At 42.5% G+C, this 25,957-nt stretch overlaps 1 protein-coding gene across 2 annotated transcripts in view; it reads left to right on the plus strand.

Annotated features, from left to right (window-relative positions):
* The window catches only part of Nalf1 (NALCN channel auxiliary factor 1), a 458,551-nt gene extending 448,525 nt beyond the window's left edge, over positions 1-10,026 (plus strand). The window contains exons 3-4 of one of the 2 annotated variants that reach the window (XM_041673781.1): positions 6,010-6,056; positions 7,306-7,444. In XM_041673781.1, the coding sequence (XP_041529715.1) occupies positions 6,010-6,032 (23 nt within the window). In that variant the 3' untranslated portion in view covers positions 6,033-6,056; positions 7,306-7,444. Of the gene's footprint in view, positions 1-6,009; positions 6,057-7,305 lie in introns of both variants that reach the window. The other variant, XM_041673780.1, reaches the window with a different exon arrangement.
* The last annotated feature ends 15,931 nt before the right edge of the window (positions 10,027-25,957 follow it).

Below are 25,957 nucleotides of genomic sequence, written 5' to 3' on the forward strand. Positions count from 1 at the left end.
CATGATATTTAGCAGCACACACGGGTTTCTGTTTAGACTATACCTCTCTGGCTGCATTCTGTCTTTTTGTTCTGGTAAAATGCTGGAAAACCTGAGAGTTCTCTGCTTAGCTTCAAGGTGATGTTTCAATGCCCAGTTTATTCTTGAACTTAGCTATGGTCTTAATGAATGAGTGAAATCTCTGTATAACATTTCTGGCTTCCTAATGTGGATCTTTGATTTTAATTTTGTTGGGTACCATTTACATTTAGAAGCAATCTGTAGATAATCTAATGTGTGGCGAACACTCGGCTCTCCGTAGCCTTGGGGCAAGCGGTCCGTGTGGGACTTTCTTAAGAGGGGGTGTCCCATTTCTTTCTGATCAAAGTTCAGTCTCATTCCATACAGAGATTAGACCCAGGACTCCCACCGTCTGCGGCTGCTCAAGCCTGTGTGGAACTCAAGGGACCAACCATCCCATGTATCCTATGCTTCTCCCACCCTCTACTGATGTCATCTTCAAAGAGTTATCGTACCTAGTCTGATGTAAAGTCCACTGTATTGTTTGGGGGAACAATATTTGGGAAAATGTTTGTACACTTTCAATACAGGTGAAGTAGTCTCCAAATATTCCCATCTGTGGCTGGTGGAAAACCTGGGTGTCGAGGAGGCTGCTAGCCCGAAAGTCTGGCTGTCTTGCATTTCCTTTTGCTAGCGGGCTATGCCCAGGTATTTTCTGATTCAAAGAGTTCAACTATCCAAGTTTGCCTCCGTCCCTTCTCTCATTGAAGATATCCCTACTTCTCCTTTGCAGACACTTTTACCTTGCTGTGTGCTCAGAGTGCTAAGGTGGAAGGGAACGGTAGCCAATTAGGGAAAAGCCAACCTTACTAACCCAGCTGTGTGTGCTGATACCACTTTTATTTTTCAGCATTATAAAGCTGATTCACCTGCCCTTGTCTCCCTCCCCTGGATCTGCCCACTTTCAGTGCATAACTTCTTTATTAAAGTTTGACCTTGCTTATAAAGACATGATTAAAAATGATAAACATTTAAACTTTCAAAATCTAACATTTTTTTCACATGGTCAATACAGTGACCATGAAACCCGTGTTATACTGTTTTCTTTCTCACTTATAAAATGGCCCCTGAAAACTAGCAAGTTCTCTATAGATTTTAGTTCTTACTTTTTGTAAGAAAAACTTACAATTTTAATACTTCAGCAGCTTAAAAGAAACTGGTGACATTCATGCAGGTGACTATAGTAGTAAACATGAAATATTAGTGTCAAAATACCAGTTTCCAAAGCCATTTTCTGAAACATTAAGTTAGGATTTTCATAATGGCCAAAAAACTTGTCTTAGTAAAGAGTATGTCATTGCTTTTAAATGTTAGTGTGACTCCTGGCTCAAACTAATGAGTTAGAGCCAACATTTTACCTTTATCTGTCTCTAAATTCTACTGAATCTAAATTAAAAACTTAAAGATGTGCTGTATTCATAGAAGTAATGAAGTCTGGAAAGTGGTTCATTCTTAAAACTGAGACGCTTTAAAATAACAAGTGGAAGAAAAAAGGGCAGATGAGATAGTCCAGTGGATTTGAAGTGAAGACTGCAGAAGAGCCCAGGGCTTCTGCCAGGAGAACTCACAGATGGGGTCTGACTGTGTCTGTGCCTGCAACACTGCTGCTGATGTTGAGTTCATCCAAGTCATCTCTACATCGAGAACTAAGCAGAAATCATGGCATATAAGTGATGTGTGAATGCCATTAAAATTACCCAAAGGGTGTTCATAAAATGTTGATAATGGGAAATGAATAGATTTGAAACATAGGTTGGTGTAGTCACGCTCACCTGTCCGAGAACCTTGGCATCCAGGCCAGGCTGGGCTGCACGGTCAGACAGTGTCTCAGTAGAGGAACCCTGGTCAGCCCATCAGTTATTGTGCTCCTTAATCCAACACTTAGCAGCAAAGGTCTGGTAAAATAATAACAGCATGCACTTCTAAAGCTATGAAAAATGTATCTTTCAGTATGCTCACACAGTAAGTTATGGAAGAGAGAATGGTGATTAAAATATTAAAATGCTTAGAAGTCGTGTCGCATGGTGAGGAGAGCAGAAAGTACTACAGAGCTGGCAAACAGAAAGGGATCAAAGTTCTTCCGCCAGTGTGAAACTCTGAGGTATGGAGCACAAAATAGAGAAAAGTGCGGAGAGAGAATAGAAAGTAAAATAAGACAAAAGGCACATGTGCTAAGGGTTTTAGAGGAAACATTGACAGAAAACAAAGTGGATTCAAAGCCACGGGAAGGATCATAAGGCAAAAACCTCAACAAAGGTAACACAGTTGTATGGTCGGAGTACTGGTCTTCTTGGTTGGTAGTGAATATCCCGGGAAACATAAATGTGGATGAATTTTTGTAGCTGCTCACAAGACATAAAAATACATAGAGGACCAACATATTACAATATTTATAAGTATATACGCATACATAAAATATATAGAGAAAACTAATCAGGATCATTTATAAGCTACATATTCCTCAGATGATAGTTTTCTGACCAGGCAAAAGTTTACCTAAACAGATGCTAGTCATGACTGTAGATCATGTGATCATGCTAACACTTGATAAAGGGGTTCAGTGACAAGACACAAGACACACATGTGAAGACCGGACTTCATCAGGAAAAACCCTTGTACTTAATACAAATAGAAGTTTGAATGAATGACAAGTGTATTTCTTAAAATATATCAAACATATTAAAACAACACAAATCGGAAATTACTGCATTATGAAAAGAATAACACACAGTAAGGGCTAGAGTTCATCTTTAATAACACAATGAAAATTAAGGAAGCACTTCAAGTCTCACCAAGGACAAGACAGAAGAACAGAAACAACACAGTAACAGCAAGGAAACAATGTGGATAAATTTAGAGTTTGAATCCCATAAATAAAAACTTTCTACAACATAGGCCAATTTAAATGGAAATATCGCAACAACAGAAACCACCACTATGCACCAATCATCAAAAAAATAAGACGGAAATATACTTTTAAGAAATTATATTCATAAAGTTTAGAAATTCCACCACATTAGCCATTTTGTTCTTTTTAAATTTTTATTGTTTGAGAATTTCCTACATGAATATAATGTATTTTGATTTGATAGAATTTTATTAAATTCACTCCAATTACCTCCCCTTTTGTTTGCCCCATACTCCTGACTCACTCACTTCCTGTGTGCTGTTTTTTTTTAAACCCAGTGAGCTTGGATAGAGACCAGTGCGGGCATGGATATGGGGCCATCCACGGGAGCAGGGGCAGCCTCTCACAGGCTGCTCTACTGAGGCCAGCAACTCTCAGTTGCCAATCCTCCTTAGATGGGCTGGAACTGCACCAGCCTCACCTCCCCCTGTGCTGGGATCTAGAGTGGTTTCACACTGTGGAGGTCCCACGGCTGTGAGCCTACCTGAGTCCCACCCACTGTGAGCTCACCTGTACGACAGCCCTGTCAAGCAAAAGCTGTTTCCCTGTAGACACCCATGACCATTGTGCTACATATTATCAGACATACTCTGTCTACTCCTACTTGTAATAAACATGCAAAATATGAAACACTATCAAATCAAATGCAGAAGGAAAATGTAAAGCATGAGCTCATTCAAGTGCTTTATAAATGAAATCTACAAATTATATTCATTCTATGTGTGTTTCTACCCTCATTAAAATGTAAATTGTTCAGTAGTATCTTTTCCCCCTTTATGATGATGATATTGATAATAACGTAGTGATGATGACATAATGATGTTGTACTGATGTGATGATAATGTGATGATTATGACAATGATGATATGGTGATGATGTCACAATTATGATGATGTGATGATGATGACAATGTGATAATGACGAATTAATGATGTGATGATAATAATGACATGATGGTGGTGATGTGATGATGAGGATATAATGATAATGTGATGATAGTGATTATTATAATTTGATGATGTCATAATAACTATGTGATGATATGATGATAATGTCTTGATGATGATTATGATGTGATGAAGATGTCTTGATGATGATATGATGATGGGTGATATGATGATGTGATACTGAGAGTGATTATGATAATTTAATGATGATGATGTCATGGTGATGATATCATGATAGCCATGTGATGATGATTAAGCTGTGATGCTGATGTGATGCTGATATGATAATTATGATGATGATGTCACGATAATAATGTGATGATGTGATGATGATGTCTTAATGATGATTATGATATGATGATATGATAATTATGATTATGGTGTAATGATGGTGATGATGGTAGTGGGGGTAGAGTCAGATTTAATTTCACATTGTTTCTCTTTATAGTACTTTCTAGGCTTTTACAATTGGAACTTTCAGCCACTATTTTGAAGTCTTTATAACTATTCAAAAATTGAACTTTCTAGATGCAAGTATCTCAAATGGTAGGTGTCAGAGATAATGGAGGATAAAGATTTCATCTAGATATCTGGCCTTCTTGTGCTGAGATAATATCTAAGATAATCATATAATAAGGTTTATGTTCTTTTGGAGATGATTGTTAGGGCTCAAACTTAAAGCCTCATAAAGCTGAGCATGCATCTTATGAAACAACAAACCCCCTCAGTCCCTAAGAATAGTATTTGGAAATCAGAAAGTTCTGTCAACCAAAGTGCCATCAATCACAGTCAGACATCTGTGATGAGATGGAACACTCTTCACAGCAGCCAAGAAACAACAGGGACTCGCTAGAGAATGTGAGTGAGACATTTGAATATGTGTATGAATAGATGTGCACATGGGCACCATCCCATAAGCAAGGAAGGAAATCCTGCCATTCCAGCAGTGTGGATAGAAGCAGACATGATCATGTTCTTTGAAATCAGCCTGGTGCCGGAGACAGGCATTGTTGCTCCTGTGCGGCTCAGAGTCGGCATGGTGAGCAGAACGGTGCTCACCCAGTGCAGGTGGAGGATAAATGATAAGTGGGTGCCAAACTGCAAATGGGAATATATCCTGGTATGGAACTGTATAGTGCGGTGGCTACCAACTAACAACAAGCTAGAAGAACAGGTTGGAAATATTTTCCATAAAAGAATGACAAATGACCTAATCTGAGCCTGGTACAACACATACATAAATTGAAGTGCTGCTTGATCCCCCATAAAAACACACAATTCCTACTCTTGTGTTAATATTAATGCATTTGTTCATTAAATGTGTTACTAACACATATATTTTCTTCTCAAACGAACAACAAAAGAATGCCTCTCAATTGTCCAAGTGGTGGTTAAGTCACAAGTGTGGGAGCCATCAGTGGACATCCATTGTCTTTCCCAGGATGGCCCATGCACATCTGCTTTAGATGAATCTGTGTGTGTAGAGCTAATCTGCAGGGCTGGTCATAAAGAGATAGCTCTGGGGAAAGCAGAGAGCTGTAGGAGCAAAGGCTTGGGTCCGCAACTCCTTTCCTGGGTCTGGAAGATGTCCAATGTTGCCCTTGAGAAGCAAGCACTTGGAACGTCTCCTTAAGGAATTCTGTTCTCCTTCACTAAAATGCCCGATGGAGTGATTGGAACTTTAAGGTTTACGTGGCTCCCAGGGATATTGTCAAGATAGAGGGCAAAAGAGAAAGTAGAGGTATGGAAATCCCAAACAAGGGCTTATGGGCCCACATTAACTGTGCTGTTTTGTCTATAATGGCTTTAGCTTACATCAGAACCCAACTTCTGAGTAACATAGGGAGAACTTCTTATTTTCTTATTGGGAAGAATGTTTCAATGGTTGGTGTTTTAAAGTGCTGGTCAAACCATCTTAGGGGGCTTGTTTGTGTTGCTCTTTATAACCTCTTTTCATTGTTGAATCTGGTACAGTCCGTGTATACTTCAGTAAGTGACTGGTCTATCACTGAGATATAAGAAAGAAATTATACGATAAAAATGTCGGAGCTGCAGATCTCATTAATTCAGTTTTTTTTTCCATATTCTTCCTAGGCGAAGGTGAAGTTTACCTTTGAATGCCTAAGAAGAAATGCCCTATTGTAAGCATCACTATACACGTATTGAAGCCTAATCTATTGAAAAGCATCTTTGTTGTTAAACGAATAGATGTGCTATATACAGTTTCCTATACAACCAGTGCTCATTAACTTTGTTACTTTGTTGAGGTATTCTGATATAAAGTGGGGAAGTAAAGGTACAGACGTTCAGTCCGTGCTCTTAGGTTGATAGCTGGGTGTGGAAGTTGACATGAAATTGAGCAACTGTGATTGAAAGGGGGCGGGGAAAGGCCGTGTTGAAGAGTAAGCCATGGCCACTGTGACCTCAAGCGAGGAATTTCCTCTCGTCCCCTCTGGAGGGATAAATGAGATGGAGGAAATCAGTGGAAGGGAGGGCAGCCTGGCTCACACCGAGTGCTCCCGAGTCTGCCAGGCATGGAGCTGGGAGAGCCGTGAGGAAAATGCCTTGGATTCCACGAGGTGGGCGCAATGCTGTGGTGAAACGGTGAAACACCGTGACTAATCACTAGGATTAACATTAGCCAAAATTATCAATATATTTGTTAGTCACCGAGCTAAGCACTTTATGTGAAAAAAAAAAAAAGTCAATTCTGCGACACCTCTCTTGTCTAAGATTTTCAAAAATGCGGATTAAATTGCAATGTGTGTTTTCAGAGGAAGGATCAGAACTCAGCTAGAAGAAAAAAGAAGCGGGGGAGAGCAAAGCAGTTGGTTAGAAGTTGCAGGTTGCAGGATAGATGGAAATACTAGAGGGAGAGCCAGAAACTTCTGAGTGCGGGGGTCCACACCAACTTACTAAAGCAACAAGACTTGGAGTCATCCACGGTGTAGCCAATGGGGACCTGCTTCCGGTTAGATGCGGAGATGCCCTTAGTCTCTTAGGGTCACAAACAGGATGAGGTCCACGGAGGGAAACTGGGCAAACAGGTCTTTTAGGGCTTGGCATCTGACCCATTAGCCTTTTCACTCAGCAGGGCTTGTTGGTGTTGGTGCATGGATTAGGTTAGTGACTGCCTTCCTGATAAGGGTTGAATGGTGGCTGAGGTGGTTCCACCTGGAACCAGAAGCTCTGATAGTCAATCTGAGAATGTTGCCAACACCCAGCACACCCTGTTCCCACGCGGGAACCCCAAAGTACACTTCACCACACTTTGGGAGGACAATCCTGAAGGCTGAAGGACACCTGGGATGAGACTGTCCCCTGCATTCCCCCCACCCCTCCGTTCCTCCACATCCTTGGCCTCTAACCTCTCTGCTCTTCCTCCCCCAGGGCTCTACGAAACCTTCCTAACCAATGATGAACCCGAATGCTGTGACATCAGGAACGAGGAGCAATCTGCACCCCCACCCAAAGGGACCGTGAAGAGAAGAGACTCCTGTGCCAGGAGGTCGCTCACAGTGTCCTCGGCCACGAGACTGTGCCCTGCCCGGCTCAAGCTGTGTGTTCTCGTCCTCATCCTCCTTCACACCGTGCTCACGGCCTCCGCAGCGCAGAACTCCACCGGGCTGGGCCTGGGAGGCCTCCCCACGCTCGAGGACAACTCCACCCGGGAGGACTGAGCGCAGTAGGGGCACGCACCGGGTGCGAGCTCACGGCGCAAGGCGCAGGGCTGGACAGGTGCACACTTTTGTGCACAGAGCATTGGTGACCCACCCGGGATGTGCACCCGCTGCTGCCCGGGGAACTGAACCCACCCGGGTGCTTTACCCTCGGACTTGCCGCAAGACCTGTGGGTAACATTCAACAAGATGGGCCCGATTCCCAACAAGGACACAGCTGCAGCTTTTTACCGACGAAGAGGCTGCCAGTGACTCAGTTTCTCACACCATTTTATACACTGTGTTTTAACGTTTGGAGGTTTTTATTTTGTTGTTGTTGTTGTTATTTCTTTTTCTTCTTTCTTTTCTTTCGGTTCGATTTGAATTTATTTTCCGTTTATTTGATTTTATTTCATTTCTCTGCACTTGTTACTGCAGGATTTCTTTGTGGGTGAACTTAAGTCTCTCCACTGTCTATCTATCTATTTCTAGTCATTGTGTGTCCATCAGATACTTCTGTCTGCGTCCTGTCAGTTTCTAATAGAGGAATGACCGCTATAACCTCACGGTGTAGCAAAAAAATAAAAAACAAAAACAAAAAACATAAAACAAAAACAAATAAAAAAAAAACAACAAAAAAGAATTAAAAATCAACAAAAAAAAGACAAAAAAAGAAAACAAAAAATAAAAAAATTCCCTAAGCCTCCTTCCAACCCATGGACGCCACGCCCTGCAGGCCCTGCTGGCCCTCGCCTTCTGTCCCCAAGCAGACAACATCCGCTTGCTTCTGTCTGTGTCTCGCATGGTGGGTGTGTGTCTCGCACAAGCCCTAGCAGAGGGAGCCAGGGCCTAGGGTCCCTCTGGATGATCCAACAGTGCATTCAGAGAGTCAGGCAGCTCACAGGTTTTATGTGGGGGAAAAAATAAAATAACACTAACAGAGTGAAACACGCTCCCGTGAACCGAGTCGCTCCCGTGCCCATCCCCAGTTCTTTCTTCCTGGTGGAGCAGACAGGAGCGGTCGGTGGTTCACGGCCCACGGCTCACGGCCAGCAAGCAGCCCCTCCTTGAACACAGGGCGCTTGCCTCCAACTGATGGGAGCAGAGACCAAGAACACAAATCCAGACTTCTGTTCCTCCTTTATCGTGGTGGAAGGGATCTAGTATACAGAATATGTACCATTTTATCCCAGTATCGCCCTGCATAGGGTTCCAGTTTCCTCCAGGTATAAAATGTATACAGCGCTGCATTATCACAGAGGAAACTCTCCTTTTGAAAACAATCAACCGATCAGCCATTTTTACTACCGTGCGAAGCGTCCTCACTCCAGCAAGCTCTAGGCGGCTGAGAAAAATAAGTCCAATCACTGTTTGTATTTCTTTTTCCTTTGTGGGAACATTTCACCTGCTGAGTGTATATGAATTTGCTTTCTAAAAAGGCTTGTATGGGTTTACAGTAGGGCCAGTGGAAGGAAAAGTCAATAAGGGCTGTTTTTACAAAACAAACAAACAAAACAAATAATTTTAAAAAGACACTTCACATTCCTTCCTATTCTCTAACTACACTTGGGAAGTGCACTTCGGGTAAGTTTGCTGTGTGGCTGAGAGACGAAGGAAATCCATAGACAAGGTCCTCTTAGTGAACAAAATTTAGTTGTTAACTTTAGAGCTATTAAACACCCCGGGGCACCTGTTTTCGTTCAGATTCTACCCTCTGCATCATGCTTAGCCCTGCGACATGCGTACAGTATGCATATTTTGTTTTGAATAAAATGTTTTGTTCCAGTCTGTTAAGAATATTAAAAAAATAATAAAGGTATTGCTTAATAAAATTGCTAGAATTGTTTAGCAGTACATGCACAAATATTTTACTAGATTCTTTGTTTTACTAGTGTTTTGTTGAGACTGAAACCCTAAAATGCTCTGCATAAATACAAAAAGAAAAAAAACACCAAAAAAAATGCAAAACTCTCCAGTTTCTTTTTCCTTTTCTTTAAAAACAATCCCCCTCTCTTCCAAACGGAGATTAATTTGCAGGTGTGCCCACACAGACACACACAGAGACACAGATGCTACGTTTTAATTTGTGAAAACATGGCGCTCTGTGGGGATGCAAAAGGTGCAACCGTGGCTTTGGAGGACCTGCTGACTGTACGAGGTACAGGAAGGAAGGCTCCAAGGAAAAGAACCCTCTGGAGAGCTGTGTTCCAAGGATGGAGGGTAAGTGATTGGATTCTGGGAATGCGGCCGCCACACAGTGGAAAAGCCTCTCACAAACCCGATCTCTTCATCACCCGTCACCCTTCAAACTCATTCCAGTCACGCTGTAGCGACCTCCATTCTTGAACAAAACACAGTGTAAACAGGAAAAAAGTGGTACCCCTGTTTGCTGGTACCAAGAGAAGTTGTGCTTCTTTCTAAAGGAGAGCATAGTAGTAACTAAAACCTAGAACCCTGGGTAGATTGTGGAGGGGACAAATTTTCATTTTCTCTTAATGTTCTTTGCAGTCCAATAAAGATGCTTTCTCCCCAAATGTAGGTGATAGGCAGCTTTGCTTTTAGGATGAAAACAGGAGAATGTGAAAGAAAGAGAGGCCTTGTTTCTTTCCCTTGGAGATGAACACACACAAAAGACAGCTTTAGATGTGAGCTGAAATAATTAATATACTGCCAAGGGTTAATGCAAAAACCATGACTTGTAGCTGGGCAGGGGTGGTGCACGCCCTTAATCCCAACAGTCCGGAGGCAGAGGCAGAAGCAGGTGGGTCTCTGTGAGTTCAAGGCCAGCCTGGTCTACAAGAGCTAGTTCCAAGACAGCTAGGACTGTTACACAGAGAAACCCTGTCTTGAAAAAACAGCAACAACATGGCTTAGGTGAAAGGAGGATGAGAGGGCTGGAGGGAGAACACACACATGCTCACGTGCGTGCAAACACTCTCTCACACACACGAGGGTGAACGTGTCAGATGTGGGGTGCGAATCAAATGATCCCACACTACCTCCGAATAGCGTATACTAAAGTGTTCTTTATTGAAAGGTAACTCACGGATCACAATGAGAAAACAGGAACAGAATCCAACATCTAGGTGTGGCCAGCAAGGGAAAGAAACCGAGCTGGGTCTCCCGCAGGGTTTTTGGTACCCAAAGTCATGCCCAACCTGGTCCATCCAGCCTCTCAAAGGCCATTGGCTGAAAGAGGTTCTCCCCCTCCCTCTCTCCTTTGCAGTAAAGAATTCCAGTCCTGCTAAGCAGCACATCATATACTATTACAGAGATTATTCACCCTGCTATTTACATTTTGGTAATTCATTATATTGGATTTTCTTTTATTACAAAGGTGGTATTGTCCCCCATACCACAATGTATTAAGAAAAAGTTAGTCTTTCATGTGACATCACTACCAAAAACGTTGGTCTCTCACTAATGAATTCATGCCTTTTGGGCCATTGACCCTAGGATCTTAAAAGATGGCAGAAAGAAAACAAAGACAGGACAGGAAGAAGGAAGGACGGAGGGAGAATTGGCTTTGAAGTGAATGTGTAATAAGCTCCTTCTGCTGGGGAGAAAAGCAGGGGAAAGATGTAATTAGATGTCAGAGCCATGTGCAAAAGACACGGGTTACCAGGTGATATTTGATAGCTGAGGAACAGTCAAACATTAATCCTCCTGAGTCTTGAACCCCCACCACATACACACAAACTACCAAACCTGTCTAGAAAGTCTCCTCATATCACTGAAATGAGTGGCTACTCCTCTCAGCCAGGGGATACTACTGAAGGCAAGGTAACTAAGTGAGCTGGGGGTTTTGGCAGCATTAAACCCACACATAAATAAAAGGTGTTTCTTGTTTTTCCTGAAACCGAAGCCGTGTATTTGATTCCACGTACATACATGTGTATATAGAAAAGAAATGTATTATATATACTATGGCATAGCTTTACAGAGACATATATGTGTATATATATATATATATATATATGTATAATATATGTATAAACATCATAAGTAAAACCTTAATTGGATAATTATTCCATCCACAACAACACATGCACAGCATTATGATCAATTATTGGTCTGCAAACCTTTGTGCAGCACACTTCTCTGATATGGAAAACAGACCCTCGAAATGTCTCCATCAGTAAAGGCAAACCAATTTGGAAACAACCAGAATCCCTTCCATCTTCCAAGCTCTAATGATGTTTGGAACAGACTGGATATGGCTTGTAGGGCTTGGGCTATGCTGGATAACATGACTGGAAGTGAAGAGAAGGGAAAGAAAAACCCCTGATCACTATTCACAGGAACCCCCACCACATACACACAAACTACCAAACCTGTCTAGAAAGTCTCCTCATATCACTGAAATGAGCGGCTACTCCTCTCAGCCAGGGGATACTACTGAAGGCAAGGATCAATACGTGAGACACGTCCTTTTTTCTTGAGGCTCTGTAATGCTGTCTTCACCTGCTGCAAGACGTCCCAATGAGATTTGAAGTAACAACGGCCACCTCTTCAGTCCCAGGTCACACGAGTGGGTGGGTCAAAGGCACTCAGGAATGGATGATGGATGGATAGGTGACTGAATGTATGGATAGATGGATAGATGAATGATGGATCAATAGTTGGATGGATGGATGATGGATGGATGAATGGATGGATGACGGATCGATGGTTGGAAGGATGAATGGAAGAATGATGGATGGATAGTTGGCTGGCTGGATGATGGACGGATAGATGGTTGAATGGATGGATGAATAGATAGATATATACTGATCTACACTAGTAGAAATAATAAGGATACAGCCTAAAAGAGGGATTTTTTAAAATGTACACCTTTGATGCCTCTGGATTTTTTTTAAAATAACAATCAGTACAGAGATATCAGTGTATTCAGTGTGAATGCATGTCTAAAGTAACAAATAACTCTTTTGTCTTTATTTAATGATATAATCTTCATAGAATGAAGCACCATGTGAAAAATAGGACACTAGCTAATTACTTCTGGAGTGAATGCATTAAGCATGACGATTGCTTACTTTTTCTTATTTCTCTAATTCTTATCTCTTCCCATCGAGCATATTCATTGGATATTTTAATGCACTCGTGTTAATGTTTTGCCACTTCTTATTTCTGACTCCAACTTCAAACTTACAGTTTGCATTGACATACGAACTGTGATCCTTAATCTAGGATGTAGACTTTCTCCTGTGACTTTACCTTAAGAGCCTCATCCACTGCCACACTGGTGACTTTAAGATTCTTGTACCAGATAGTCAGCTGACTCAAACATAGATTTCACCTTGGGTAAATTTCAACTATATCCATTTTTCTTGGATTGTATCAATACACGAGGGATGCTGTAGTAGTAATCAAATCTACAGCATATTAACATTTGTATGTAGAGCCTAAGTAGAAGGCAGAGCCTGCTACTTCTTCAATTCCTGTTTTCTCTTATTGTTTTGCCTCCAGATGTCTCTCATTTTCATGTCTCAATAAGCCTCCTAACATTGTACTTAAAGTTACTTTCCATTTGTCTTAGATTTGCTGATGAGGTGTGATACAGTTGAATCAGGTACAAATACAATATATAATGATTATTTTTAAATTGTTTTTGCTGAATTTTCTCAAATACAACTTCCAAGTAAATACACACAAAGAACGAATGTACTAACAACAAGCCTGAGAGCCAAAGAATAGAGAAGAAAGCAAATAATAGTAATAGTTTTTCCAGAAGCAAAGCAGATGCCTTAGTTCTTAAATTCCATATTCTAAAATCATTAAGACAGAGGCTCACTTATTAAGAGCACTGGCTGCTCTTTCCAAGGACCTGGATCCAATTCCCAGCACCTATATGATGGCTCACAACCGTCTGCAACTCCAGTTCTAGGGCATACAATGCCCTCTTCGTACCTCCTTCAGCACAGCACCCCTGCTAAGATGTGTAGCTCTTCTCTCTCAGAACTATGCAGCTTGACTTTATTCTCATTTTCTGACACAATTCTTCCATTGTTGGCCTGTCTAGTGACTGACCACAAAACAGAGCTGGGAAAAGTACTCCGTAAGTATTGATTCTCCTCAGGTTTGGTGGAGCTGTTGATGCAATTTCAGAACCCTATCTAGATGCCTTTGTTTCCAGAGATGAAAACTTCTGATCTTCCTGTTTTGTTTTTACTTCTTATTCTTGGCTGTGTTTAGAACAGCATGCATGGTTGGGCGGTGGTGGCGCACGCCTTTAATCCCAGCACTTGGGAGGCAGAGGCAGGCGAATCTCTGTGAGTTTGAGGCCAGCCTGGTCTACAACAGCTTGTTCCAGGACAGGAACCAAAAAAGCTACGAAAAATCCAAAAAAAAAAAAAAAAAAGAATAGCATGCATAATTGACAGAAGGCAGCTTAGCAATATTAGGTGCTGACTGGATATTTTATCATTTTAATAAGAAGACTGGAAACCACTAGTTGAAGATGCCTAGGGGACTAGGAGAAGAATGTTGCAAATTTGGCTCTAAAGCTGAGCATCTTGGCGAGGCCACAGATCAGTCACGTGATAGTTTAGTAATTTAATCTGGGCTTCTACTGAAACACTGGCCAAGGATTCTCTTTTTCAGAGAAACTGGAATGAAAGTCTGTGTTGCTCTTTTCCCTTCCTCACTTAGACTCAAAGGTATGTAAAAGTGTTGGTAAGTGAACTTACCAAATGAGAAGTTTAGTACATGAAACCTAGTGGACATTTTAAATGTACTTAATTTTGGCTTATGCTCAGAATGTAGAATAAAGGCTGCCATGATCCAGGATGCCCGGAATCTTTGGGGTACCCACGTAACGAACAAATAAGCCAACTAGCAGCAAGAGTTTGGCAAGGCCCAACACCCAGTGCTTCCAAGGTGGAAACAGCTAATCCCAGAATACACCCTTTAAAAATGACACATCTTTGAACTTGAGAGATGGCTCGTGGTTAAGAACTCTTGTTGCTTGTCCTGACTAGTTTTATGCCAAATTGACATGAGCTAGAGTTATCTGGAAGGAGGGCACCTCAATTGAGAAAATGCCTTCAAAAGATCCAGCTGTATGGCATTTTCTTAATTAGAGTTGAAAGGGGAGGACCCAGCCAGTTGTTGGTGGGACCACCCCTGGGCTTGTGGTCCTGGGTTCTGTAAGAAAGCAAGCTGAGCAAGGCATGAGGACTGTGGTGGTTTGAATAGGAAGGGCTCCATAAACTCATGTGACTTGCATGGCCCATAGGGAGTGGTACTATTAGTAGGTGTGGCCTTGTTGGAGTAGATGAGGTCTTGTTAGAGGAAATGTGTCACCATGGGAGTGGATTTTGAGGTCTCATATGCTCAAGTATAGGCCCAAACCAGGGTGGAACCCAATCTCCTTCTGCTGCCTGCAGTTTAAGATGTAGAGCTCTCAACTCTGTCTCCGGCATCATGTCTGTCTGCATGCCACCCTAAGCTTGTACCCAGGATTCAGCTGTGCCCTGTAGCTGCCCAAGAGTTAGAATTACACATAAATTATTTTCAATGAGCAAGTACTTGGTGTGTTTTTCTTAGCCTTGGGTCTCTTAAAGTATCACTGCACTTCAAAATAGCAGCATTACAGTGTGGCTTGCAAAGACTTTGGGAAAACGTAAAATCAAATGAGATTGCTGGGAATGTTGTGTCTTTTCAGGGAAGGGCTCATGTGATGAAGGATCGTTCCAATAGCAACACAAACATAGATATTTAACAGTTGTTTCAGTAATATATGCAGGAATGGACTCATTGTGAAGGGTAAATTTGAATTTTAGTTTAAACATTTGCTTTACTAAAGCCAAAATTGTGAAGTAGAAATTTAATATTTACCGTAATATGTGAGAATCCAAATTGCTAGCCCAGAGAACAGCCAGTTACTCTTTGCACCTTTAATCTCTTCTCCTGAGAATAGTGCATCAGGGTTGCCCACAGTTCCCTTAGGTTCTTTTGATTGGAAGGACTATTTTTTTTATTAATCATTGTAATGGTGTTTAGTAAAAAATTACCAAGTCTTGATTTGTCACCTAAACTTTTTCCAGGACAATATTTAGTGTATTTTATAGCACTTAATGAAGTCTAGACAGCTTAGAAGCAGCGAGGCCCAGAGCTGCTAACATCAGAGGAAATCCTCCCTGGAGGGAAGCAGGTAAAGGCCACAGTTAGAAAGGGAGGGAAAGAAGGGGAAAGGGGTGATGGGCAGGCAGAGGAGGAGGAGACAGGGGAGGGGGCAGGGAGAGGAGGGGATGGGGAAGGGGAGAAGGGGGGAAGGGAGGAGACCAGGCAGAGGAGGAGGAGACAGGGGAGGGGGCAGGGAGAAAAGGGGAAGGGGAAGGGGAGAAGGGGGGAAGGGAGGAGACCAGGCAGAGGAGGGGGAGACAGGGGAGGGGGCAAGGAGAGGAGGGGATAGGGAAGGAGGGAAGGGATGGAGACCAGGTAGAGGAGGGGAAGGGGGCCAGGCAGAGGAGGAGAAGGAAGCAAGGAAGGAGGGAAGGGAAAGGAGGAAGAGAAAGGGGCAGGAGAGGAAAGTAGGCAGAGGAGGAGAAGGAGGCAAAGCCGGCAGTGAGAGGAGGAGAAGGGGGAAGAGGAGCAGGGTAGACTAAGGAGGGGCAGGGGGAAGGGTAGAGGGCTGGCAAAGGAGGAGAAAGGGAAAGGGAAGGGGGAAGAGGAGAAAGGGAAGAGAAGGAGAAGAGGGAACTAGGGGGGAAGGGAGAGTGGCAGAGGATGGGAGGGGAGGGATGGGGACAAAGGGTAGTGGGAGAGAAAGATACCTAGGAGGAAGAGGGGAAATAAGTAATAAATGAATAAATTTAGATAATTACAATTAGGGGGACTAAAAATGAAGAAATTTTAATCTATTGTTTTCTTAAGCATAAAAATAAAAACCTAAAGATTGAAGAGAGGCCTGACAAGATAACTTATTTGGTAAAAGTGCCCCACAGTGAAGTCTGACTGTCACAGTGAGTTCAATTTCTGGAATCCACATGGTGGAAAGAAAGAAGGACTCTTTCTTTTGCGCTATACACAATGTGGCGATGTTTTTCTGTGACTTGGACACAACATAGGAACTCCCTGGAGGCCGGGTTGTTGCTCATGTTACATTGCCTTCTTAGTGGACACAGCATCTGGCTTCCATCACCAGCAAACAGACAAAACTAAACAAGAAGAGCTAGGGTATGTGGCTCAGTTGGTAAGGTGCTTGCTTAGCATGCGTGGGGTTGTGGGTTCAATCCCCAGAACTGCATGTACTGGTCCAGGGGGATGCACTCTCTTGGTTAAGGTTTCTATTACTATGAAGAGACACAGTGCCCACAGCCATTCTTATAAAGGAAAACATTTAATTGAGATTGGCGTATAGTTTCCAAGGTTTAGTCCTTTATCGTTGCGGCAGGAAACACGGAAGCATGCAAGCAGACATGGTGCTGGAGAAGGGACCAAGAGTTCTACATCTTGATCCTCAGGCCACAGAAGGAAAAACTGTCTCCTGATGGGCCAGACTTGAGCTTATAAAACCTCCAAGGCCTCCCCCACAGTGACACGCTTCCTCCAACAAAAATACTCCTATTCCAACAAGGCCGCTTCTCATAAGAGCATCCCTCCCTATGGCCCAAGCATTGACACACATGAGTCTATGGGGGCCATGCCTATCCAAGCCACATGAACACCTGTAACCTAGCAATGAGTAGGAGGAAGCTAGAGGATCAGGCATTCCGGGTCTTTAGCTACTCAATGAGTCTGTAGCCTGCCTATGTCATAAATGACTCTGTCTCAAACCGAACAGAGCCCTCCCTAGAAAATAGTCACTGCATCGTTAGTATTAGAGATCATTTGTTGAGTATGAATGCAGAAGAGAAATAAGTTAGGAACTGCAAACTGATTTGTCATTAAAAAAATATTTGTCATTAAAAAGATCTGTAGAAAGGTTACAACTCGGTTCCCAGATGGGCATTTACATAACCCCATTTATTAGAAGTCTTCATTTTAGAGCATGCTTGAGAGACCCTGCAGCTTGCTCATGGTGATTTAATGTCGCCTAATGTGATAAAAATTGGTTAATGGGAATTTATTTTAGTATTCCCCCGTATTAGGCAATTTAATAATAACTTAAATCAGCCATACATCCCAGCCATGTTAGGAACTAAAAGATGCTCTGCTATGGGCCTGATGAGAGATCACACAGCTGCCACTCAACAGCCACGAAGGAATGCAAAATCTTGGAGTCTCCACTGCTAAGTAGAGATATGAAAAGAAATATTACTCAAGACAGAAACGCAGTAAAGGGGAAACACTGATCAATATACTAGATTTGAACAAAATGAACACTGCAGGTTTGGTTTTCCCACTGGGGGACTATGTCCCCTGAATTGGCTTTGTCTTATGTTTCTCCAATATTAGTTGGAGGTGATACACACTCAGAAAGAATATCAGAAAAGTCCTTCCTAGCTTATAAAACATTACCCCATTCACGACAGTCTTCACGTGATCCCATTCATGACAATCTTCACGTGACCCCTTTCATGACTATCTTCACCTAGACTATCCATGAATGAGCTGTCAGTCTCCTGCCTGGAGACTCAGGACACCCACGTACACACACCGAGTATGTGAACGTTTTCTTTGTTTCCTTCAAATAATACTGTTGAAAAAAAAATACAACAGAACATCAGGAAGATTTATGAAAACATCCTAGGCTGTGTATTCAGCAAATTGCCTTTAAAGTTGGTGAGAAATTATCACTGTCCTGGGTAAACAACATCTCCTGGATGAAAAAAAAAAAAAAAAGCTGACAGACTCCTCACCTGTGCCAGTGCTGATGTAGCAGAGATGCAAACAGCAAAAATACAGCTGGGGTGATGGTCAGAAGACACACATGGTGGGGGTGGGGAGAGAAAGAGAGAAACAGAAAAGTTCAAAGTTCCTAGGTCAGGTAAACATACATAAATACAGACAATCCCCACTGGTATAGTAGTGAACAAGTCACAATGGTCACCTCAGTCAATCTGGACCTCTTCCCACCAGGCCACTGGGGAGCTAGATTTTCCCATTGGCTTCCTAGCTCTCTGCTATTCCTCTTGATATTTCCTGGATTTCTTCTGCAATCTTGATTTTCATGTATCCAGGTACAGAACTTGCCTAGCAAGTCCATAGTCTGATCCCAAGCACTAATTTTTAAGATCAGTGAAAGTAAAAGAACAATCACTCAAAAATACCTTTCATTCCCTCATTTCAGTGACTAATAGCTGAAGAAGTTAGGAGAGATCAATATTTCCTCATATGGATATTCCACAAAGGCCAAATAAGCCAAACTGAACTTTTGGAGAATAGTCATTTGGTGTGGGAAGTCCTTCTGTCTGTGTGTTGCTTTTATTGGTTAATGAATAAAGCTGTTTCGGCCATTGGCTTAGCAGAATAGGGCAAGGTGGGAGTTCCAAGCAGATAGTCAAGGAGAGAGTAGGCGGAGTCAAAAGAAGCCATGTAGCCACCACAGGAGAAAGATGGCTCTGACGGAGCCCACCAAAACTTTGCCGGTAGGCCATTACCTCATGGTAATACACAGATTAATGAAGATGGCTTTGTTTAGGATATAAGAGCTAGCTAGAAATATGCTTAAGCTTTTGGTCAAACAGTATTGCAAATAATAAAGTTTCTGTGTGATTATTTTTGTTCTGGTCAGTCAGAAACAAACAAGCAGTCTCCCCTAACAGTCATTAATGTGTGTGAAGATATACATGTGGTTATCAATGTATTTTTATATTTATTAAGTAAAGCTGGTTTTGAGATTATATCAAGAAGGGTTAATTATTATGCACGGGTTGCTTAATTACCTTGTATGTAATTTTGAAAGCTCACAGTAAAAGACCAATTGTTTGGTTGTTAATATTTTCATAGTATTTCTTTAGAAATCAATGGTTGTGATTCGGTACAGAAGATAATTTTGTGTCTATATAAATAATATATTGATTTATAAATTTTGTAGAACATAGATGTCAAAGATATGAGTGTAATATAGTCTCTAATAATTAGAATTAAATATTATGAATAAAATACTTTGTCAAGAAAAGGGCTTACCAGTTTGATACGTTTTTGTGGGGGGAGTGGATTTGAGACAGGGTTTTCCAGTAGCTACTACTGATCTAGTCCTAGAACCTGCTCTGTAGACCAGGCTGGACTCGAACTCACAGAGATCCGCCTGCTTCTTCCTCACAAGTGCTGGAATTAAAGATATGTGCCGCCACCACCTGGTGATACTTTAGAAATAATATGCACTGAATGAATTTTGCAGTAGGAAATGTGTCATTTCTTTCCTTCGGTAAGTGTGTGTTTGTGCTGCCTTCAAAGGGTTAAACAGAAGTCTAGGCTGTAGATTTCAGTCAGTGACAAATTTGATTCTCAGGGAATTGGGTAGTCTGCAGACACACTTTTGGTTGTCCTGAGGTGGGGGGAAAGATGAGTTCCGTGACATCTGGTAGGCGGAAATAGGGATTTTTGAAATTTTTGAAAGACTGTGTCCTTTAATCCTTGCCTGCTGTGCTTATGAGTTCTTTATTCTTTCTCCCTCTCTCTTACCTTTGGTCATATGGCTGCTTGCACACATAGCTCTCTTCCCAGGACACCTACCATATGCCTTGAACTCGGTAGGTACTCTGTTTTTTCCTTTGTTCTCACAAGCATTAAGGGACCTTTTCAGCAGATGAAGTAATTAAGACAGCTCTCCAGGAGATGGCGCTGTATGTCCTCAGAACTACGACTGAGCAGTTCTCCGGGGAAGAAAATTCCTGAACCCTTTAATTCTACAATTTTTGGCTGTTTTGATTTTTTCCATAAATAAAAATGTCTTTCCCGTCCTCCTCCCCAAATATGATCACATAAACCAATTCTAGACATTTCCCAGGGCTGCCAAAGCGTAGTACTACCAAGTAAAGGCTCCAAAAGGACTGCCAAACTTAAACTAGAATCCAAGATCAAGGTGTTGGAAGATAACTCTCCTATGGGAGCCCAGAGGGAAGAATTCTTCCTGCATCCCCAGATTCTTCTGCTCATGGCAGCACCTCTGGCTGCCTCCCTAAATCTGTCTCCACTCGTTTCAGATGAGGACCTTTCCAGAGGCCTCATCTTAAGTGAGATCCAGCTGCAGAGAGTCCGTTTCCAAATAGTAGCGGAGTCAGGACTGTAACATGCCTTTGGGGGACTGCAGTTAAGTGGTAAAAATAGCATTATTTTCCTTTCCTGTTCAATGCGCATCACCGCTAATAAGAAGACCAAACACTTGTGTTCATTTCTAATAGAAGAATTGTATTTGCATTATTTTCCTTCTCATTATTCTATGCAAATTTGGGCATCATTTGATTGGTGTCTGAGACTAATCTCCACCACTACTTGAGTTCAACAAAGTCTCTTTTTAAATCCAAAGGGTAGGGGCTGGAGATGGCTCAGCTGCCAGGAACACTGGCTGTTCTTTCGGAGGTCCCAGGTTCAATTTCTAGTACCTATGTGGTTATCTACAAGTGCTAGTTTTGGGTACTGCAGACCACCTGACCCTGAATTTCCTGTAAACAACTTGTTTTCTTCTGTGCTGAGCCTGCAGCTGCTCTGAGCACGAGATCCTGATGACAGGGGAGTGGGTTCTGATGAGTCTGCAGCTGAAAGATGCCAAGAGCTTGGGCTTGGCCAGAGCCCTATATAAGCTGCCCCTGAGCACAATAAAGTGGGCATTCTTCGCATTCTTGTCTCAAGGATGTCTTCATGGCCCTGTCTGTCTGTCTCTGTCTTTGTGTGTATGTTTTTAAATCTTTAGCCTAGTTCCTGTAGCGAGTGGAGTATAGAACGGAACTGGTATAGTTTTACCTGGATCTGATGCCTGCTTCTGGCCTCCACAGGCACGAGATACACACGGAGTGCACAGCCATACATGCAGGCAAAACACACATATACAAAAAATAAAATAGAAAAACACTTTGGAATCAGCTAGATAAGGTGAGTACCTACACGTGAACAGGGCAGCTTAGTGGTGTCATGACGGGTTCACAGCACAAATGTTCATTGTCAAGAAGAAGAATTTCATTGTTCTAGTTCCCTTTCAGTTGCTGTGATAAAACAGTGATCAAAACTAACCCGGGGAGGGAAGGTTTTGTTTAGATGATTGGTTACATCAAGAGGAGCCAAGGCAGGAACTCACGACAGGCAACTGGGGAGAAAATCCAGGAAATAACATACTTGACTGTCTTGCTTTTCGCTTCAGCTCAGCTAACTTCCTTACAGAACTCAAGACACCTGCTCAGAGTTGGCGCTGTCACCAGTGAACTGGGACCCTCTCCTGAGATGCAATCAAGAGAATGCCTCACAGGTCTGCCCATAGGTGGCGCTGTGAACAGTGAACTGGGGCCCTCTCCTGATATGCAATCAAGAGAATGCCTCACAGGTCTGCCTATAGGTCCATCTGATGGGGGTAATTGAAGTTTTCTCTTCCCAGGTATGCCAAGTTGACAACCAAAATGACAACCCTAACAACGCTTCAGATATCTGTCATTGGTTCTGTCCACAGCAGCACCGGCCTGCTGATCTTACATACGGAAAAATCCCCTCTGGACTCTGAGCCCATTACTCTAACCATCACCGGATCAGGAACTGACTTCCCAGAAGAGCTACTTAGCCACTGATTCTTTCCTCTGTGTCCCAGGTTAACTTAAATGAGTTTGTCCTAGATATTAAGAGTTCTGATATTTTCTTTCTAACTTGGGATTAGAGATCCTCCCTGGGGATTTTACTTTTTTCTAAGCCTCGTGATGCCTCATTCTGTGAAGCAGAAAAGGTCTTTCTCCATTGTCTTTCTTTGAACAAAGTCTTTATTTGGTGTTTTCCAACTTCAGCATTGTTGACAATCAGGACTCAGTCATCTTTCAAGGGGAGTTCTGTCTATCACATGGCATTCACTAATGTCCCTATTTCCACCTACCAGATGTCACAGAACTCATCTCCACCCCCCCCCCAGGACAACCAAAAGTGTGTCTGCAGACTACCCAATTCCCTGAGAATCAAATTTGTCACTGACTGAGGTCTACAGACTAGACTGCTTTTTAACCCATTAAAGACAACACACATCCACACTTGTTGAAGGAAAGAAATGACACATTTCCTACTGCCTCTTCTTGACTTATTTTTGCAAGCAAGCTTTTTAAGGAATATAAGAATAAAAGAATTCTTTTAAGAAAGAATATATACAGAGTGGCTGTCTGACTTTATTCACTAATAAGGACAGCATAATATTAATACTAACAAGATGATATCATTTATTGGTAAAATTTCTTGGAGTTGTTTTGAAAGCATTTACTTTGAAGGTATTTAAGGACTAAAATATGAATTCTTTCTTCTCTCACACATGCATCAGATTTGGGAAGACAGTCCAAGGAAACACGGTGAAGGTTGGGTTAGATAAATACTACGAGGAGAATAATGGAGAAGTGGGGAGATGTTCCTGGAATGTTTGAAGTGTGTCTCGCTTTCCTTTGCCTTTGTTTTCTTCTAGCTGAAGACATAAATAGAAGAAACTGTTGACTTGGTTGTGCTGCCTCAAAACTTGATATCTTTGTTCTCACACAATGGCTATGAAACCTGTTAGAACACTAGATTCCCCAACAACGCACACTTACAATAAAGATGTGTGGCCTAAAGGGTACACTGTGTGCCTCACTGGGCCACACTACAGTTTCCACGCCAAGAACTGGTGGTTTTTGTTGGTTGGTTGGTTGGTTGTGGTGGGTTGATTGGTTGTGATTGGTTGGTTGGTTTTTATTTTTTCTTTTAAACTTTGTTTTGTTTTGGGAGGTGGGAGGCTGCAAGGACAGAGAGTGCATGAGAAGGGACAGGGAGATGAGTGGGACCAGGATGCATGTTGTGAAATTCACAAAGAACCAGTTTAAAAAAAATTTTTTTAAAGAGAAAGACAGAAGAAGACAAGAGTTGTCTGGACTGGCTTGTTTTACAGAGGAGTCCATGTCCAAATGTCGCAGCAAATACGAGCCTTGAAGACCTGCTGTCAATCCACCTACCAAAACCCCCAGAGAGTCTCATGTACTTTCAAAAACTGACTCCTGAAATTCATCATTAGGCCAATAAGCACTGGTTTTTTTAAAAAAACATTTAGCTGCAGCTGAAATTTATGTCATCAAAGAACACGAGACAAGAGGGTTTTTTTTTTTAAAAAAATTCTTCTTTCATGTATCACATCTCAACCTCAGTTTCTCCTCCCTCCACTCCTCTCTGTCTCTTCTGCCTGCTCTCCACTTCTCCCTCTTCCTTTCCCTTCAGAAAAGAGCAGGGATATTACTGGGCTCTTATCAACCAAGCACTGCATAACAAGTTACAAAAAGACCAGGCACAAACCCTCATATCAAGACTGGATGAGGCCACCTAGTAGGAGGACAAGTGTCTGAAGTGCAGGCAAAAGAGTCAGAGACACCCCACTCCCACTGTCAGGAGTCCCACAGGAACACCAAGCTACACAACCACAGGGCATATGCAGAGAGCCCAGCTTAGACCCAGGCAGGCTCCATGCTTGCAGCTCTATGATCCTCTGTGATCCTACTTAGTTGATTCTGAGGGTCATGTTCTTGAGGTGTCCTTGACCCCTCTCCTACCTTCACCCCCTTTCCTGTGTGCCTCCCCAGCTTTTCCTAGCACAATGAAAACAGTTTCTAAAAGGAGACTGCATTCCCAATGAGCCCTGTTGGCTGTCTCCAGCAGCACACAGGATGCGAAACCGAGCAGATTCACACAGCAACAGATGACTCAGAAAACAACTACAGGGAAATGGGGTGTGAGCAGAAAGTGCGTAAATACATTATTAAGTCGGGAAGCCTTGTTCATGGATGTGAGACTGGGCCAAGCTAGAACAAAATCCGGAGCCGAGGAGTGAGTAACTCAGCAAGGCTGCATCTTATGTGACTAATTAAAGTAACGTGCTAGAAAGTAGCTGCTTGGTTCTTTAATTAAATTGAACATTTTCTAAGGGGAAATTTTAAAATAAGGTTATGGTCATTTCTCAAAATGTGCTTTTAATAAATAAATGTTCTCTACACACAGGTGATGCTGGTGTCCTCGGTGTACCTGGTGGAAGCATGTTCACTGGAAGCATGTTTATATGATGCTGGTGTCCTCCGTGTACCTGGTGGAGGCATGCTCACATGATGCTGGTGTCCTTGGTGTACCTGGTGAAACAGGTTCGGATGATACTGGTGTACTCCATGTATCTGGGGGAATGTGTACAGATGATGCTGGTGTCCTCGGTGTACCTGGTAAAACAGGTTTGGATGATACTGGTGTACTCCATGTATCTGGGGGAATGTGTACAGATGATGCTGGTCTCCTCCATGTACGCGGTGGAAGCATGTTCACATGTGACTGGTGTCCTCCATGTACTCAGTAAAGGATGTTCAAAATTGCTTTTCTGTGAGGTCTCTGAAGAGCCTGCTCTGTGTTTTTCCACTGTGTGTGGTTGTTTATAACCGTAGCAAAGACTCTGGGTTTAATTTGGATACAAGAATGGACAGCTTGGCCTTCCCCACATTCACTGAGATGAATGTTAAAGGGTTTACTCTTCATCCAGTTTATTATGGAGAAAGAGATGCAGATGCAAGGAAAACAGGACACAGGATTCATGTCAGAGACCCGCATCCCACTCGTCTGGAGGACAGCCCTAAAGAGGATCCTACTTGATTCCAGAGCAGGACAAGTCTGTGCCAGGAACAGAGGAGAACCTTGGACCAGCATGTCTGAGCGCGGAGGAGGGGTGCCAACCAAGCAAGGACCTGGGCTCCGATGACCCCCTATCCCTCCAGAGAAAAGGGGCCATAGGCTCCGTCAGTCCAGCTGTACTCTGGTCCAAAGACAGGTTCCTGTGTTGATGTTCAAGCTACATGGCAGACTCTAGTCTGGGACTGTGAGCTGAAATACGTCCTTTCCTACCTAACCTGTGTCTATACGCAGCAGCACCGGAAACAGAGCAAGAACATTCTAAAGTAGTTGAAACAGGCACCATGGGAAAATGGAAGGTTGGTGAGGCAGAAAGGAGGCAAACTCCTATTCTATGAGGAACCTGGCCATGGTGTCCAACATTACATTGTATGAGAACACATTGACTTTTCCAGGCAAACGATTTTAGCATCAAATTTGGGTCAAAACCAATTTTCTTCCTCAAAGCTTAATTTTGTTATTTAAAAAAAGGGAAGTACTAGCTTTTAAAAAACTGTTTATAAAAGTGTGGATCATCTCTGCATTTCCCCAGTTCTGTCTGGAGGACAGTTAGCAGTCAGTGGTGGAGAGATATAGTGTTATTAGCAGAGGCTGGCGGCACGATTTCTCTCTTCCAAATGTGGAGTCGG

The sequence above is a fragment of the Microtus oregoni genome, unplaced genomic scaffold (assembly GCF_018167655.1).
Source record: "Microtus oregoni isolate MIOR12 unplaced genomic scaffold, Mior012 000024F_ref0000369, whole genome shotgun sequence".
Taxonomy (NCBI): domain Eukaryota; kingdom Metazoa; phylum Chordata; class Mammalia; order Rodentia; family Cricetidae; genus Microtus; species Microtus oregoni.